General features: G+C 38.4%; 1 protein-coding gene across 1 annotated transcript in view; it reads right to left on the bottom strand.

Moving 5' to 3' along the window:
* The window catches only part of LOC113576448 (cadherin-18), a 61,251-nt gene that overhangs the window by 45,829 nt on the left and 331 nt on the right, over positions 1-15,091 (bottom strand). The window contains exon 2 of the mRNA XM_027008511.2: positions 4,160-4,818. Coding sequence (XP_026864312.2) covers positions 4,160-4,408 — 249 coding nt within the window. The 5' untranslated portion in view covers positions 4,409-4,818. The remainder of the gene's footprint in view (positions 1-4,159; positions 4,819-15,091) is intronic.

Genomic DNA, 15,091 nt, shown 5'->3' on the forward strand with positions numbered 1-15,091 from the left:
GATGTATACATATGTATATGTACATATATACATGACATATACAACCAAGGATTCTTATTTAGACTTTCCTTTAAAGTGGTTTTTCTATTCCATCCAGAATCTCCTGTTATATTTTATTTATCAATTTATTCTCCAGGGATGGGTATGATGTGGTTCAAGGCAACAACCATGGGGATTAGATATTATAAAAAGGATTTTCCTCCCCAACTTGTTAATATGACTGAATGGTGGATAATAGCTTGTCCTGACTGTCTCCATGTTTTTTTTTTATATGCATTCTGCCAAGTATGGCTGAGTGCAGCATATTCTGTTTGATAGTATTATATTGCCTCCTAGGAAACCAACAGAAACCCTGCAGTGTTTGGAGGCTTTTAACTTCTGGAGCAAGACTTTTAATGTCTTGAGCAAAGCCATGTGCACCTTCTCTCACAATCATCACATGTGTGTTTGCCATTCATCTGCATGACTTGAACTGTTCCCTTCATAGCAGGATCCTATTACTCCTCAAAATACCTGTTTCTTACACTTTAGCATGAATCGGATACTATAAAGTCATCTCATACTGAGGGCGACTTTGCTCAGACTCAGATGATGTTTGTAGCAGGGCAATGAAACTGTATTAGAGGTTGGTTTGGAACACTTGAAGTCCTCTGATAACCCTTAAATCTATTTGCATGTCAGAAACACAATTATGTCATAATTCATATTATCTGACACAAGACTGAAACGGGTGGTGGTTTATTAAAAAATAAGCCATGCCAGTTTTTGTCTCACATTTGTTACTTATGTAATTTTACTGATTACAGGCAAAAAAGAAGAAAAAGAAGAAGAAACATTGTCCACAGCAGAAGGGCTGTATGTGTCATCCTTGAGACACTGAGGGGAAGCTCTCCTGAGCTATATGCATGCAATAGCATCTTTTAATTAAAGACACACACACGCACGCACACACACACACACACACACACACACACACACACACACACACACACACACACACACACACACACACACACACACACACACACACACACAGAGCAACCCACACAAACTGGAGATGCTGGGTGCTAAAGGATTAATTAGATCAAGTCTTTCCTCGATCTAATTAAGGGTCATTTTGCATCATGGCCATCTTTTTGCTGGCCCCTGTGATAACAGCTCTTGTAATTAAACATGGGGAAGTTAGCAGAGCTAACGATTAGGGACTTATTTAATCCCTCATAATGGACCCTGTTTATTCTTAATGGCGTGCTTTCATCGTGAATTAGTGCATTCTGTTGACGTTGTATTTGCATGGCTAAATTTTGGAACTGTCTTTGCTGTGGGGATGAAGGCAGGCTGCAGACTGGGACAGTATCTTGTCTCATCTCGGCACAGACCACCAGCCAGCCAGTCATGGCCCTTTAAAGCCAGCCGCTATGCAGCTAGCATGGGCCCATGAAAAGTAATTATTATTTCATGCAATTAGATGCCTGATAAGTTTCCATTATTCAAGAGTGCAATTCAATCAGCACTGTCCTGCTAATGCCCTTGTAGCTCTCCAGCTACAATGTCCCAGCCACATTGTGAAAATTATTTTGATCCCTCTCCTGGGATTTTAAGTTCACTCAAGCATTTTGAGGAACTGGGAATGCTTCATTTCATGAGCAAACAGAATGTAACCAGATTCATTAAGTTAAGGCAGTATCACAATTTATGCATAATGTATTAATTTGTGTTTATCTCTGAGTAAATAAAGTTTATTCAGAAATACAATGTATTTCACCCCAACCCTTTCCCTACATACATTTTGCATTAAGTGTTACATTGCTCACTCGAATAATGATCAGTGCCACCCAGGTGCACATTTCTACATTTCAGAGGATACAATAATCAGTTAGGTAATGACTTTCAAAAAGGTAATGACTTAACAATGTGAACTTTCTTTGATCTCATTGTGTGACTAACTGAGAAAACACAGAAGAACTTGGCTGACCTACTGAGCTGATCTCCACTTCAGAGATAAACCAGGTGAAGACAGATTGCAAAGAAAAGTGAGACGCCATGTCATGCCCCGTGACCCATACTACAGCTGCCAGGTGCGAGCTTCTGTCACTCCTAGTCCCACTAATCTCATTTTATCTGCCTCCTCTGATTATTAAACTCTTTCACCTGTTGCTCATGTCCTCCTCCTATTTATTCCTATGAGTTTGTGCTTGTCCTTCGCAAAGCATTGCCATGGTTTTTTTTTTTCCCCCATGTGTAATGAGTGTTCTTTCTCTCTGTTGTGTTGGTTACATTCTAGCCTGTTCACTGCTTTTCACTTTTTGCCTTATCCCTTTCTGGCTTGGACTGTTTTCACAACTGTGACTTCATCTCATCCCTGTGTCTTCTATATGCTCGCTCTGCCTTATGACTCTAGCCTGTTTTTTGATGCTTTGGAATATCCCATTTATAATAAAACCATCTCTTTTCACATCCACAAGTGTCTGACTCCAATCAGTAGCGTTACACACTGCACCACTGTTCTTTCTGTATTGTTCTGTGGAAGCCATTTAAGTGACTTTAAAATTTCAATTTGCACAGCCGTCTCACTGTGAAAGGTTGTCAGTCATGTATAATGCCTGAACTTGGACTTGACTGGAAGAGCTAGGAATACTCAAGGAGAAAAGACCAGTGTCTGCACTGCAGCCAAGTCTTACCAATAACCTACTAAAATGGTTTTAATACTGACATTAATGTCTGAAATTACCATTTTATTTTGGTCTCCATCCTCAACTCTTGTTTCATCTGGGCAGAAAAGAGGCATTACAGCATTTTCCTTCAGAAGATACTTGGAGAAGACATTAAAAAATATAATTTTTTGCAAAATCACACAGTTTGCACAGGCATGACACAAAACAGATGGCCTGACACACAAGCGCAGACATGTCACTCAATATTTTCTTTCTTCTTGAGCAAGGGAGATCCAATTGAGATTGAATACTTCCAGATGTCACTGCAAAATGTGCGACGACAGCGGGAATGATGACTTATCACTGAAAATGTCATCAATGCAAAGAAGCTAAGTGAGCCACAAGAGACATCTTTTATACCAATCCAAAAACAAATAGACCCTGCGACTGATAGGTTGTAGTCCTGACTCTCTGACACATTAAAGATGTGGATGTCCCATTCAGCTGCTTCATAATTCTGTTTGCATATAATGCATGGCAAAGTTTCCATTCTCACCTCAAGCTCTGTCCCATAAAGACATTGTGCTCTGATTTCCTCTGAACAAAAAAGGAAACTGTCATTATTGGTCAAATATATGGACACCCTGGAAATATAAAAAATAAAATATATGATTAATTGAGATTATAATATTATGTTGTGATCTATTATTTAGATTATAATAATTGATACGTGTTTTTTGATCTTCTTATTGGTGAGGTTGATTTATTTAATTTATTTGGTTAAATATTACTATAGTATTGATTGATAAAGGCACCTTTTTTAGTATTTATGAAAGACTTTTATTTACTTGGTCATGTTCTACCTGCCTCACTTAACAAGTTTGCTGGGGTCAAGCAGTAAACAGAAGCTCTTTACCAAGGATTTAGAACATAACATTCATTGCAGTTCAGTATATCAATATGCTAATGGTTAACAGCCCTATTTACCAGTTGGCATAGACAAGGGAGTCATGTTTCACAAAGCTGCCAAGGCTGAGGCAAACATAGAGAGCAGACGTGTCCGACCAGAATGATGATGGCTGTCAGAACTCAGACTCAGAGTAATAATTCATTGGACCCTTCTGAGCACCCAGCACCACATCTTCTGCAGTAAGGTAATTGGATACATATATGTTATCGACCAACTGTTGCACAAAGGTTATTACATATAGGCAGAAAATGAGAAAGAAGTGACTAGATTTGCAAACGTATCATATATGCATAATGATAGGTCAACTTTTCCACCAGAGCCTATGGGTGAGATAATTGTATGGCCTAACCATAATCTCCTTCTTTACTGGAGACTGAACATTTAAAGATTGATGAATGTGTATTATCATTTTGTTTTCACTTTGTGCATTCCTATTTGATCTTTATTTGATGTCCCAGTGTATTTTGGTTTGACATATTGAGCATCAATATTCATGAGAGCTGTCTGACCACAAGCAATAAGACACAGTGCTTACCTTCCCCACATATTGTGCCTCTGGACCCATGTGCTCCTCCAGGACAAAGAACTGGTTCCATATCCAGCCTCGCTTTGGCCTGTGGTGGACCTCTGTCTCCCCATCTTTAGTCTGGTTGTGATTATGGGTCAGGTTGTGGTTTCTGGAGATCAGTCTGGCTTGCCCATGGTGGGTTGCCCCATAACCCCCCTCCAGGAAACACAGACACAGAAGCACAGGACATAGGCAAGAAGTGCGGCTCACCTTCATGATGGCAAGGAAACAATATTCCTGGTATTCCAAATTATAGTGATTTCCCAAAATATCACAATATTCCAAATAATTGCAGTATTCCAGAAGCAAATATAATCCTGTGGATGTAGGAATCTTCTTTCCTCCACGACTGCGTCTTTTTCCTCTGCCTGCTCCAGCCAGCTCTCCTGCTGCTGTACCCTGCTTCAGTGGTGTATAAGAGGTGCTAGATCCGTGCAGACAGAGGGCATGGGCCAGAGGGCCACACAGCTTTGAGCACACTCATGTTTCAGTCTTCTGTCTCAGGAGGGCTGCAGGGGTGAATTTACATAATGGACTCCACGAGATCTTGATTCACAAAACAGTTGTTATTGCGTTTAAAAAGGTTATATCAGGGCCCTGAGAAGACTTAGGCCATGCTGAATCTTCTGAAAAAGCAAAAGAAAAAAATTCTAAGATGATTGTAAAAGACAGTTAGCAGCCTAATTTCATAATAAAGATGTTATTCATACGTCTGTTCATAACGCATCCTAGCATGTTAAGTTATACACACACACACACACACACATTCATATATATATATATATATATATATATATATATATATATATATATATATATATATATATATATATATATATATATATAATACATTTTGACTGTTGATTAAGACATTTTGCAATCAAATATGTAATAACCATCTTTTACTGTAATCAAGACTGTAGTATATGGAGAGAAGACTTATTATAGAACTTGTACACTGGCATTCTGAATAATAACTTCATCAGAGAGAAATGCAAAGTTATGATAAAAAGAAGTAATGTCTTACCAGGAGCAAGGGCAATACAACAGTCAAATATGGGCTGACATGAGACTTACTAGTTATGTCTTTGAAAATGACTTTTTTTCAGAAGCATAACCAAAAGAACTATCAGAAGAAACCTTACTAAACCATGTTACTTGTGAACATAGCTGTTTGACAGAACGCATTGAAGAAAGAATGTGCAGGAGTAAAATAAAGATATAACAGATAGAAAACTGAACAGAAGCCAGACTGTCAAGGGTGTCTGCTCAAGAAGTAAGGGTTGTGAGTAAATAATTAACAAAAGCGAAAAAACCCAATTCACATTTTACTCAGGATATTTGTAACAATGTATCTGTGATTCTCAAAGGTGTAATTGCCAAACCTTTACACTTGTTTGTTACTTTTTTAGGAAGAAAAATAAGGTTAGGAGAGGTGATATTGAGTAAAAACAAGTATTGCCAATTAGCATGACATTGGCATTAAAATTCTGGATCAGATACTGCACTTAAATGCCCCCCTGCCAAAGAAGCCAAGTGTAGCAGGGCTAGGGAGTAAAGTTCAGTCTGGTTTTGGCAGTGTGTGTTTAGGATTTGGAAAGCTCAGCTGTGGGCGGGAAGGCTGGCAGCCTCTGAGGTATTCTTTTGTCAGAAGCCTGTTGGTGTGATTATGCTACTGTTTGTAATTAAAACACCTCATCCCGTCTACTCTTTGCAACCTGTACAGACCCAAAGCCCCCTCTTTGTTTGCCTGGCTCCTGTTTCACAGCTCTGTTGAATCACAGGCAGCAGACAATTATAATTATAAGAGGAATCCTGTTTGTACTCTTGTTGCAGTCAACAGGATTCAGATTTTAGATGCTAGGCCTACAGATTTAAAGATCTAGTGTGTGTGTATGTGTGTGTGTGTGTGTGTGTGTGTGTGTGTGTGTGTGTGTGTGTGTGTGTGTGTGTGAGAGAGAGAGAGAGAGATAGAGAGAGAGAGAGAGAGAGAGAGTGCAAAAGTGAAATATATCAAATGGGAAGTGAATAAGATACATGATCAAAGTTAGACTAACAATAGCAAGTGACCAAATACTAGCTAAAGAGAGAGAAATGAAAAGAAAAGAATGAAGGAAAGAAGAAGGTATGTGTGTGCGTGTGTGAGTGTGTTGGAAGAAGTCAGTTTGATAGTTTGTCAGACAAGAGGAAAAGAGAAAAGGTCATATACATTATTACAAGATAGATAGATAGATAGATAGATAGATAGATAGATAGATAGATAGATAGATAGATAGATAGATAGATAGATAGATAGATAGATAGATAGATAGATAGATAGATAGACATACTGGTAACTAAATGAATGTACAGATAAAAGAGGTCTTGTTCAGATAATGTTGGTGAAGAAAAATTAAGAAGATAAAAAAACACAAAATCAGAGATAGAACTGATTTATTTCCCCCTCTTGCCTCTCAGAGTTATCAAAGTAGTCTGAACAGAAATAGAAACAGAAGTGAGAAGCTTGTGGGTGTAGAATATTGACACAGTGAGGTGAGAAAAGTCTTATGTTTCTCTACATTTTGCTTATAATAGCTAATGTATGTACACTTGCTGCCAAACGGTTTTTCAGACTCCATCATGAAATATACACAAACAGGTGGGTTGAGCATACTTATACAAAACACACCCCCTCCACACACACATATGGGATTGGTCTTGTTTTCTGACACAAAAACAAGGAGTGAAAAAATTATATTTTCTGGTCATCTCTATCCAGTTGGCAACAGTGGCGATGCTTGCAGAAACTGAAAAAGTTGGTGCAACCTTGAGTGAGTCATTTCCTGACTACCACATCCTCAATCTTCTCATCAACTAAGGTTATAAGGACCTTTGTTATTACTTAGGACTTTACATCATGATATGTGAATTTTTGCTTTCTTGCTGTTTTTATCATCAAGTTGAAAGGCAGGATAAATTTTTGGAGAGGGAACATTGTTTCTTTTCCTTTTGCACTTTCTAGTATGTTTGAGGCAGGAACCAGAAAAGAAGTGGCAAAGATACTTTGTAACATTCAGTTCTATATTTTAGATGAGATATTAGGTAGGATTTACAACACCTCTGCTTTCAGTGACACACATAAAAAGTACTCATGGTGAAATGTGGGTGAGTCAATGCTCTATTGACTATGAATCATGATTATTCACTTGCTTTCACCACAATCTCACCCCCTTTAACACACCCCTTCACGTTTTGACTCCTCTTCGACCTCTTTTTTATTCTGCTATGTTTTCCATATCCATTTATTTCAATATTGCCTCCCTTACAGAGCCTTTGGCCATGCTCTCGAAGGGCAGGCCTTTAGTGTACTATTTCACAATGAATTTCTGCACAGTAAAAATGCCAGCATTAAACACATTCCTGCAGGGTTAAATTGAGATCAAAGGAGTCACATTTTGTTATATTAAGTTTGAAGTCAGACCCCATAGGTGACTCCAGTGATTTCAGGTGACTGCTCATTTAAACCTGCCTGCCTTCTGCTCAGAGGGAAAGACAGAGACTGCCTCTGTATATGTCAGCTATGACACTTCCCTCTTCTGACACCATCACTCCACTTTCCTACTTCTTCGCAGCCTGTCTGCTCATCATGCTGTCAGTTTTTTTTTTCAGCCATCTTCCCTTCTCCTCTCGATTCTTCCATGCCTCTCCTCTTATTTAATATGTTTTTAAATGTGTCTAAATGGTAAATGTGTCCTTTGTCTTATGTTGTAGTGCTGCATGTCATTCTGTCAGAGAACGGTGCAATGCAGAAAGTGATGTTTTGTCAGAGGCGATGTCTACTCATAAACAAAATTGATATCACGTATTAGAGATGCTGTTAAATTTAATTCAAAAATGAAAGAATTAGCTGCAAAGTATGTTCCTCTTCTTCATGAGCAGAGTGGCCTAAACTGCTTCAGTACTCAATCTGCAAAGCATTTGATGTGGAGGTGGAAAGAGAGAGGCCATTAGGAAAGACATAGGTGTGGGGAAGAATGGAGGGAGGGAGGAACTGGCAAAAAAGTAAAGGGAGAATGAAAGGAAAGGGATTCTCTTGGCTTCCTCATCACAGAAGAACACTGCCTGTGGGACAGCATCCATCTGCTGCACTCTTACCAGATCCACTTATTCACCGACAAAATCTATTTACCTTTAAAACTCTCTTCATCTCTCTCTCTCTTTTTCTCTCTGTCTTTCCCTCTCTCTGCTGCATTGCAGCAGACTGTGAGGTATGAGATCTGGTAGAAGAAGTCATCAGTGATAATGTGCATGACCAAATTGATCTTCAGTACGTCATCTCTAACTAACTGAAACTCTGTTGTTTGTCTTGGAAGTCTTACTTTACCATATGTATTAGTACATTATGTAAAGGCCTCTGATACATATGCTAAGTGTATGATTAAGAGTGGTGTTTCTAAATGCTATTGCAGTATATTAAGTATATGATTGAATTCCTGTAGCATCTTTTTTCCCTAGTGAAGCAAATATCGCGTGTGTTCATATATGTGTACCTATATTTGTGAGTCGTGACAGCTAGGTGACAGCTATTTGTGCATGCTCTGGGGGACACAGGTGTGTTTTGTGTGCATTATAGAAATTGCAAGAGGTGAGCTCATTTGTACAGAAAACTACTGTGATTCAGCAGATTAGGAACTTCACTTATGAACAGCACTGCATGCACACATGCACATGACTCCCCGCCAATATTATGATACTGGCATTAGCTTGTAAGATAAAGCCAGTCTGCTGAAGGAGTAGGAATCCATTGTCTGTTTGAGGTATAAGGGACCTCGAAGGTGTCAGCTTTCATCATCGTACACTGAACTGCCTACAAGTGGCTAGATATAATAAAGTGTGTGTGTTATGGGTTTGTGAGTGAGAGTGAGTGTTTGTAGGTAGGAGAAGGTAGGAGAAGGGTGAGTATACAAGCCAGTTGCTGAATATTGTCTTATGTCACCATGTGCAATGCCACAGAGGCATCTGCTCACAGGTGCTGAGAGCGAGATAGTGGAGTAAGTGCTTTTGTGTGTACATGCAAGTATTTTATGTTGAGGCAGATGAATGCAATGCATGGTGATTTCAATCACAGATGTGTACATGCATTCATGTGTGTTTAAGTGCATATGTGTCAAGAGGAATTACTAAACAGGTAATGTATAGACAGATTTCCTTGTGGCACTTTTCTCATCCTATCTGGGAGTATAGAATCAATAAAGAGACTGTCCATTTGTCTTTCTCTCTTCCTCTCTCTCTCTCTCACACACACTCTCTCTCTCTCTCTCTCTCTCTCTCTCTCTCTCTCTCTCTCTCTCTCTCTCTTATTCATTCTCTGTGTCCTAGCTACCTAACTAAACCTCTCCATTTAATCATTACCCAATGCCCTGTTGCTCTATTTAATACTTTCTTGTCACTAAGCACTTCATTCTTTTCATTTTACACTGTCTAACAGCATCTCTGACTATTTTCTCTCATTGTGCCTTCATTCTCACTCTCTGCATGTAAGGACCAATTAACACCCTGCTCCTAGGCATGACGGCCTGTTGCTTTGCCACATCTTTAACACACACCAATGACTAACAACCAAGCTTTAGGAGTGTGATTAAATTGTATCTATTCTTAAGCTCAACTCTTTAGATCCTTTTTTGATGTCTGAATGTCAGGTACAGGTCTGAAGACCTCTCTGAAGACCTGTATGTTTTAGTGTCTATCCAATAAACTGTAATTTTACTCTTGAATAAAATGTGATGGAAATATATGGCAAGATAAGACATGCAAGGAAAAGATATAATATTATAGTTACCATTTTGCCATTTATTTTCTTGACAATGCATGTTTGCAGGGTGTAAAAATGATTCAGAGCCACAAAGAAAGATGGAAGAAGAACTCACATTCATGTGATTTTTTTTCTATCCAAAGCTTTTTCAGTTAAAGTGCACAATTGGTAAGATTACTCATGGCCATTTCTGTATCAGGTAATCAACAATCATATGCAGCCTACATACACGGCCCATGGTTTTACTGTACCATGAATGGTGAGATTTTATAAATGGTTAGAGCCGTTTAGCATTAAGCCCTTGCTAGTATAGTGCCTACTGTCATACACACATACACACCCACACACACACACGCACAGAGATTTATGTATATGTGAAATGTAAAAATTTGGTTTTATGTCCATTACATGCGGTACATGGAATATACTTGCTGCTACATATAGGCAATTGTCAGGAAAAAAAAATATATATATATATGTATGTAAACTTTCACTAGAATAACAAATAATCTTTGGCCTCAAAAATGTTCAGTTCAAGAGATTTTCTTTTCTCACTCTGAGGCCAGCAGGACCCTTGGGAAGCTGCAGGGGACAAAGTTTCATCAGAAATGGAAACTCCGCATCTCATTTTTCAGCAGGGAGTATTCCCTGCTGCCCTTAGGTGATGGCTTTCTGTAAAGAGCTCCCCATGCACTATGGCCACGCTGTAGACATATAAATAAACTGCAAGACATTCAATCCATCACACCACTTCCCTTTCCATCCCAAATACGTTAACAGAGCTTTATCAGCCACACAGCCACAACGAAACTGGACAATAACAACTAAGGACCATCTATATTAGTATTAATTACAATCACTTTACTTCTGAGGCCATGATATGAAGTACCCTTAAATGCCCTTAAATCATGGTTTGGGATGTGGTCTTTATTTGTAATTTATTGTGCAAGTGATAAAAGACTTATACACTGCTGCTCTGGGTACAGTGGTCTGTGGAGCCCTGATTTATCATATATAAGATGTATATACAAAAAAAGCCTTGGTCATTTGATATAAGTTGTTAGCTGACTAAAGTCTTCTCTATATTCATTAAAATTCAGCTATGTTATTAATCCACAAAATTGAAGTTAGGTTCCTGACATGCTAACATGTCTCAGAAGGTAGTGTCCAAAATCACTACCTTGTTTCACTTGCCGATTCTCTATAACGTCATGTAAATATATATATTTTTTAATGTAAGGAATCAAGAGAGTAAACAAGTCAACCATTCTGAGCACTACTTACCACTGAAGTAGGAGAGAGAAATTGTAGTAATCCGTTTTTACAAGTCTTGTGTAATACCTTATTGTTATATACTGATAACTATGGTGTTTTTAGATTAATAACAGAGAGTGGACAGAACACTCTCTGCAGATCCCAGTGCAGCTTAGCCGTGCCATCAGTGCAGCTGCTCATACCTGACACATGCTGTACCTGAGACATGCTGTGGACTGCCTCATACGACTCTTGTATCAGGTTTTCACTCAATACAACCATGTGTGACAGGACCTTAGTTGGTTTCAGATGAAAGTTACTTGTGGAGAGGCTTAGCTGAGATATCTGTAAATAATATTATTTCTAGAGAGACCATCTTCTTCCCCTGAAGAAGATTATCAGGAAAACTGAGAGGATAAAATACTCAGTTGTAGTAATGTGCAACTCCATTAGCTGGTAGAAGACTTATACAGAACTTGATTCCGGATTAGACTAAGATGTCAGTCATGTTATTATCAAAGTTCCTAGGATATTCGAATAAAGGCATTTTGTTGGGTCTGAGAACTTAACACACTTCTGCACACTTCAGAAAAAAATCATCCTGTTGCCGTTGGCAGCCACATCATCACTAAAGAGAAGTACGCCAGTACCAATGGCAGCTGCCTGAACCCTTGCCATCATATTTCACAGAAGAGGTGGCATGCTTTTGGATCATGAGCAAGTATTTTTTTAAAATCACTATTTCTTTTTTACCATCAATCTGGTACAAGTTCATGTTCATCTCCATCCGTAAGTCTTTATCCCAGAATTCCACAGGTTTTTAAAACATTTTTAAACATGATTTTTCTGATCTTCTCCATGGTGTGGTAAAACTTCTGAATATGTGGTATAATTTATGATAGCTGCTGACAAATCTAAACACACATCTTTGATAGTGTTATTCAGCATAATAACTGCAATGTATATGCTCTATGAGCTAAACATTAAAAGTATCTAAAATTATCAAAATTATTAAAAAACAATCATTTCTGCATATATAATTTAATTGTTCTATTTATACTCATCTCTCTGTGTCTTTCTCTGTCTCTCTCTCTGTCTCTCTCTCTCTCTCTCTCTCTCTCTCTCTCACTTACTCACTCATGATTTCTACTTACTGTTTATTAGTTCTGTCTATAAGGTCTCAAAGCCTACCAGTTTGAACTGTGTAAAAGGTTGCATCTTGTAACTGTTGCGTTTTAAACAGAAATCTAAACTACAGTTGACATCTTTGTGTGCAAGTGCACATGAATATAGAGGGTGTTTTTGATTCAATATCAGTCCTGAATAGTTTCCTGCTTGCTTGCACTGACAAGGCATGAACTTGGGTGGGGAGTTTTCTCTTTGCCATGACTGCAAAAAACGCTTACATTGAGAGCTCATTTTGTTATTTGGGTGCAGGACATTTATCTTAGTTTCAAGTTGCTAACATAGGATGAGATGGTAGCATTATATCAGTTCAGACCATGACCAGCTTGAGAGAGATGAAGAAAGAGAGCAAGCAATTAACTATAAATGGTGTCATTGCACATTACCATTCATCCAAAACACCCTGGAACATCTTCTGTTTTCAATTAAACCCCAGCATAAGCATGATTGCAGCTATTATGATGTCCACAAGCATTATAATATGTAACACAGCAGGTGTAACTGCCATGAGCAAGCTTTTACTCTTCATTTTTTCCGCTTAAAGGCATTCTTTCAGCAACTGATTTTCCCCAGCACGCCACAATGCAAATGACTGAAAAGCCTTATGTGAGCAGATCTCCAATCAGACTGAAATGTCTGCTTGGTGCCATCATGTTAAAGACTTTATTCATGGATCTGTCTGTGTTCACAATTGTAGTTTGTTTAATTAGAAAGTGTTAGGGTTTTAATCAATTGTCAAAGAGTGAACTATGGCTAGCTATTAATGTATGGTGTGAGCTATGTTATATTGCCTTTCCACTGATGACTCACTAGCATGGTGTCTGCATTAGGTGACCGAACTCAGTGATATGTACAAGTTTAAAGATGTACATATATTATGGTCTCAATTTAACTTGGCACGCCTACACAGGAATGGTCTTTTCAAAATGTGTTCAAATTAAGTACAGTTACACATTAGCAAACCTCTTTTCAATTGTGAATCACTTTATTTGAAAGAATTGTTTTTAGTGAGGCTTTTGGACTGGAGCAAGTACTGAATTAAACACTGACATGAATTAATGAAGAATAAAAATAAAAGCAGCAAAGGGTTGCTTTCAGTATCTACAGAGACATTTAATATGTGTATAATTAAAATTCCTGCATTATTATAGACTATGTAAAATGTAAGGAAACATTTGTAGCCGTCTACATCTTAAAATAAATTTTACAGTATCCATATATTTATATATTTAGGGTAAGTATCCACACACACATAGTATCTCTCTGTTATATCTCATATATCACACATATCTCGTGTGTGTGTGTGTGTGTGTGTGTGTGTGTGTGTGTGTGTGTGTGTAGAATGTGGGATTGCTGGTAGAGCCTCAGTCTAATGTGTTGGTAAACACTGTACACATATACAATGTTGATAAAACATTTTTTTTTTTAATAAAAAAGAGCATTTAGAAGGCAGTTTTGAAACCACTGCTCATAAGCATTTTAAAATCTTTGCCTGCCCTAACAGGGAAACTAACAAAAAATCAGGTTTACATATTGTTTGAAATTTGTTAAATTCCTAGGTTTTTTTTGCAGTTTGAATTGCTTTATTGCTGTTTTATTTAACTAGGCCAATTGTGTGTTCATTGCCTAAGGGTACTATGTGAGGCAAGACACTATCCCCACAGAATCCTCTTAAAGCCAGCTAATGCTTTACTGAATGCACTTGTGGAGTGTGGTCTCAGCCAAATCATTCTGGAACAAGGGGCCCAGTTAAAATGGATAGTGAAATCATTCTCCACTCACTGACCAATGAAGAGCAAATCCATGCCTTCTTTCTTCTTATCTTTTTTTTTGTTGTAAAGATCTTGCAATTAGCACACAGTTTCTTGAAATCCAATCCACAGCTATCCTTTCATGCTGTCAGACGGTAAACAGAGCTCTCTCTGTGTGTTCTGTGTATGCATGTCTCTATGTGTGATTGCCTGTGTGTGTGTGTGGGGGGGTGTGGGGGGTATGTTCATATGTGTGTGTTTGAATGTGTTAGGCAACGTGGCAAGACATAACACCACTAATATACTACTACACTAATACCGACACTGACATTTATAAAGAGACACACACCCAACCTGACAGCAGTTTAATCTCTAAATCATCATGAGTATGCATCTCTACTGTCCTCTCTCCCTTTGTGAACTAGCACAACAACATGTTTCACACTGGCTAAGTGAATACTCTGGTTAAAACCATAAGGCGATAAGCCTGATAAGCAGCTGATCCACTCTCAGCCATGCCTGCGTGCTGCTTAGTAGAACGGACACATGCTTGGTCTTCTCTCTCTCTCTCTCTCTCTCTCTCTCTCTCTCTCTCTTTTTCACACACACACACACACACACACACACACACACACACACACACACACACACACACACACACACACACACACACACACACACACACACACTTATAGGAAAGAGAACAGAAACTCCATAGATGCTTGTAGTTCAGGTAGCAGAGAGCAAGAGAAATACAGCAAGTCTGACAACATGCACGATGCATAGATAATGTACAATTCTCTCTCTTGCGCTCTTTCTTTCTGTCTCTCTCTCTTACACTGCTCACTTCTGCCCAGTCGTCTTAACTCACCTCAGCTACTTATTTCTTTTTTCAGTTTCACTCCATTGCCATTCTTT

Source organism: Electrophorus electricus, chromosome 14, assembly GCF_013358815.1.
Source record: "Electrophorus electricus isolate fEleEle1 chromosome 14, fEleEle1.pri, whole genome shotgun sequence".
Lineage (NCBI taxonomy): Eukaryota > Metazoa > Chordata > Actinopteri > Gymnotiformes > Gymnotidae > Electrophorus > Electrophorus electricus.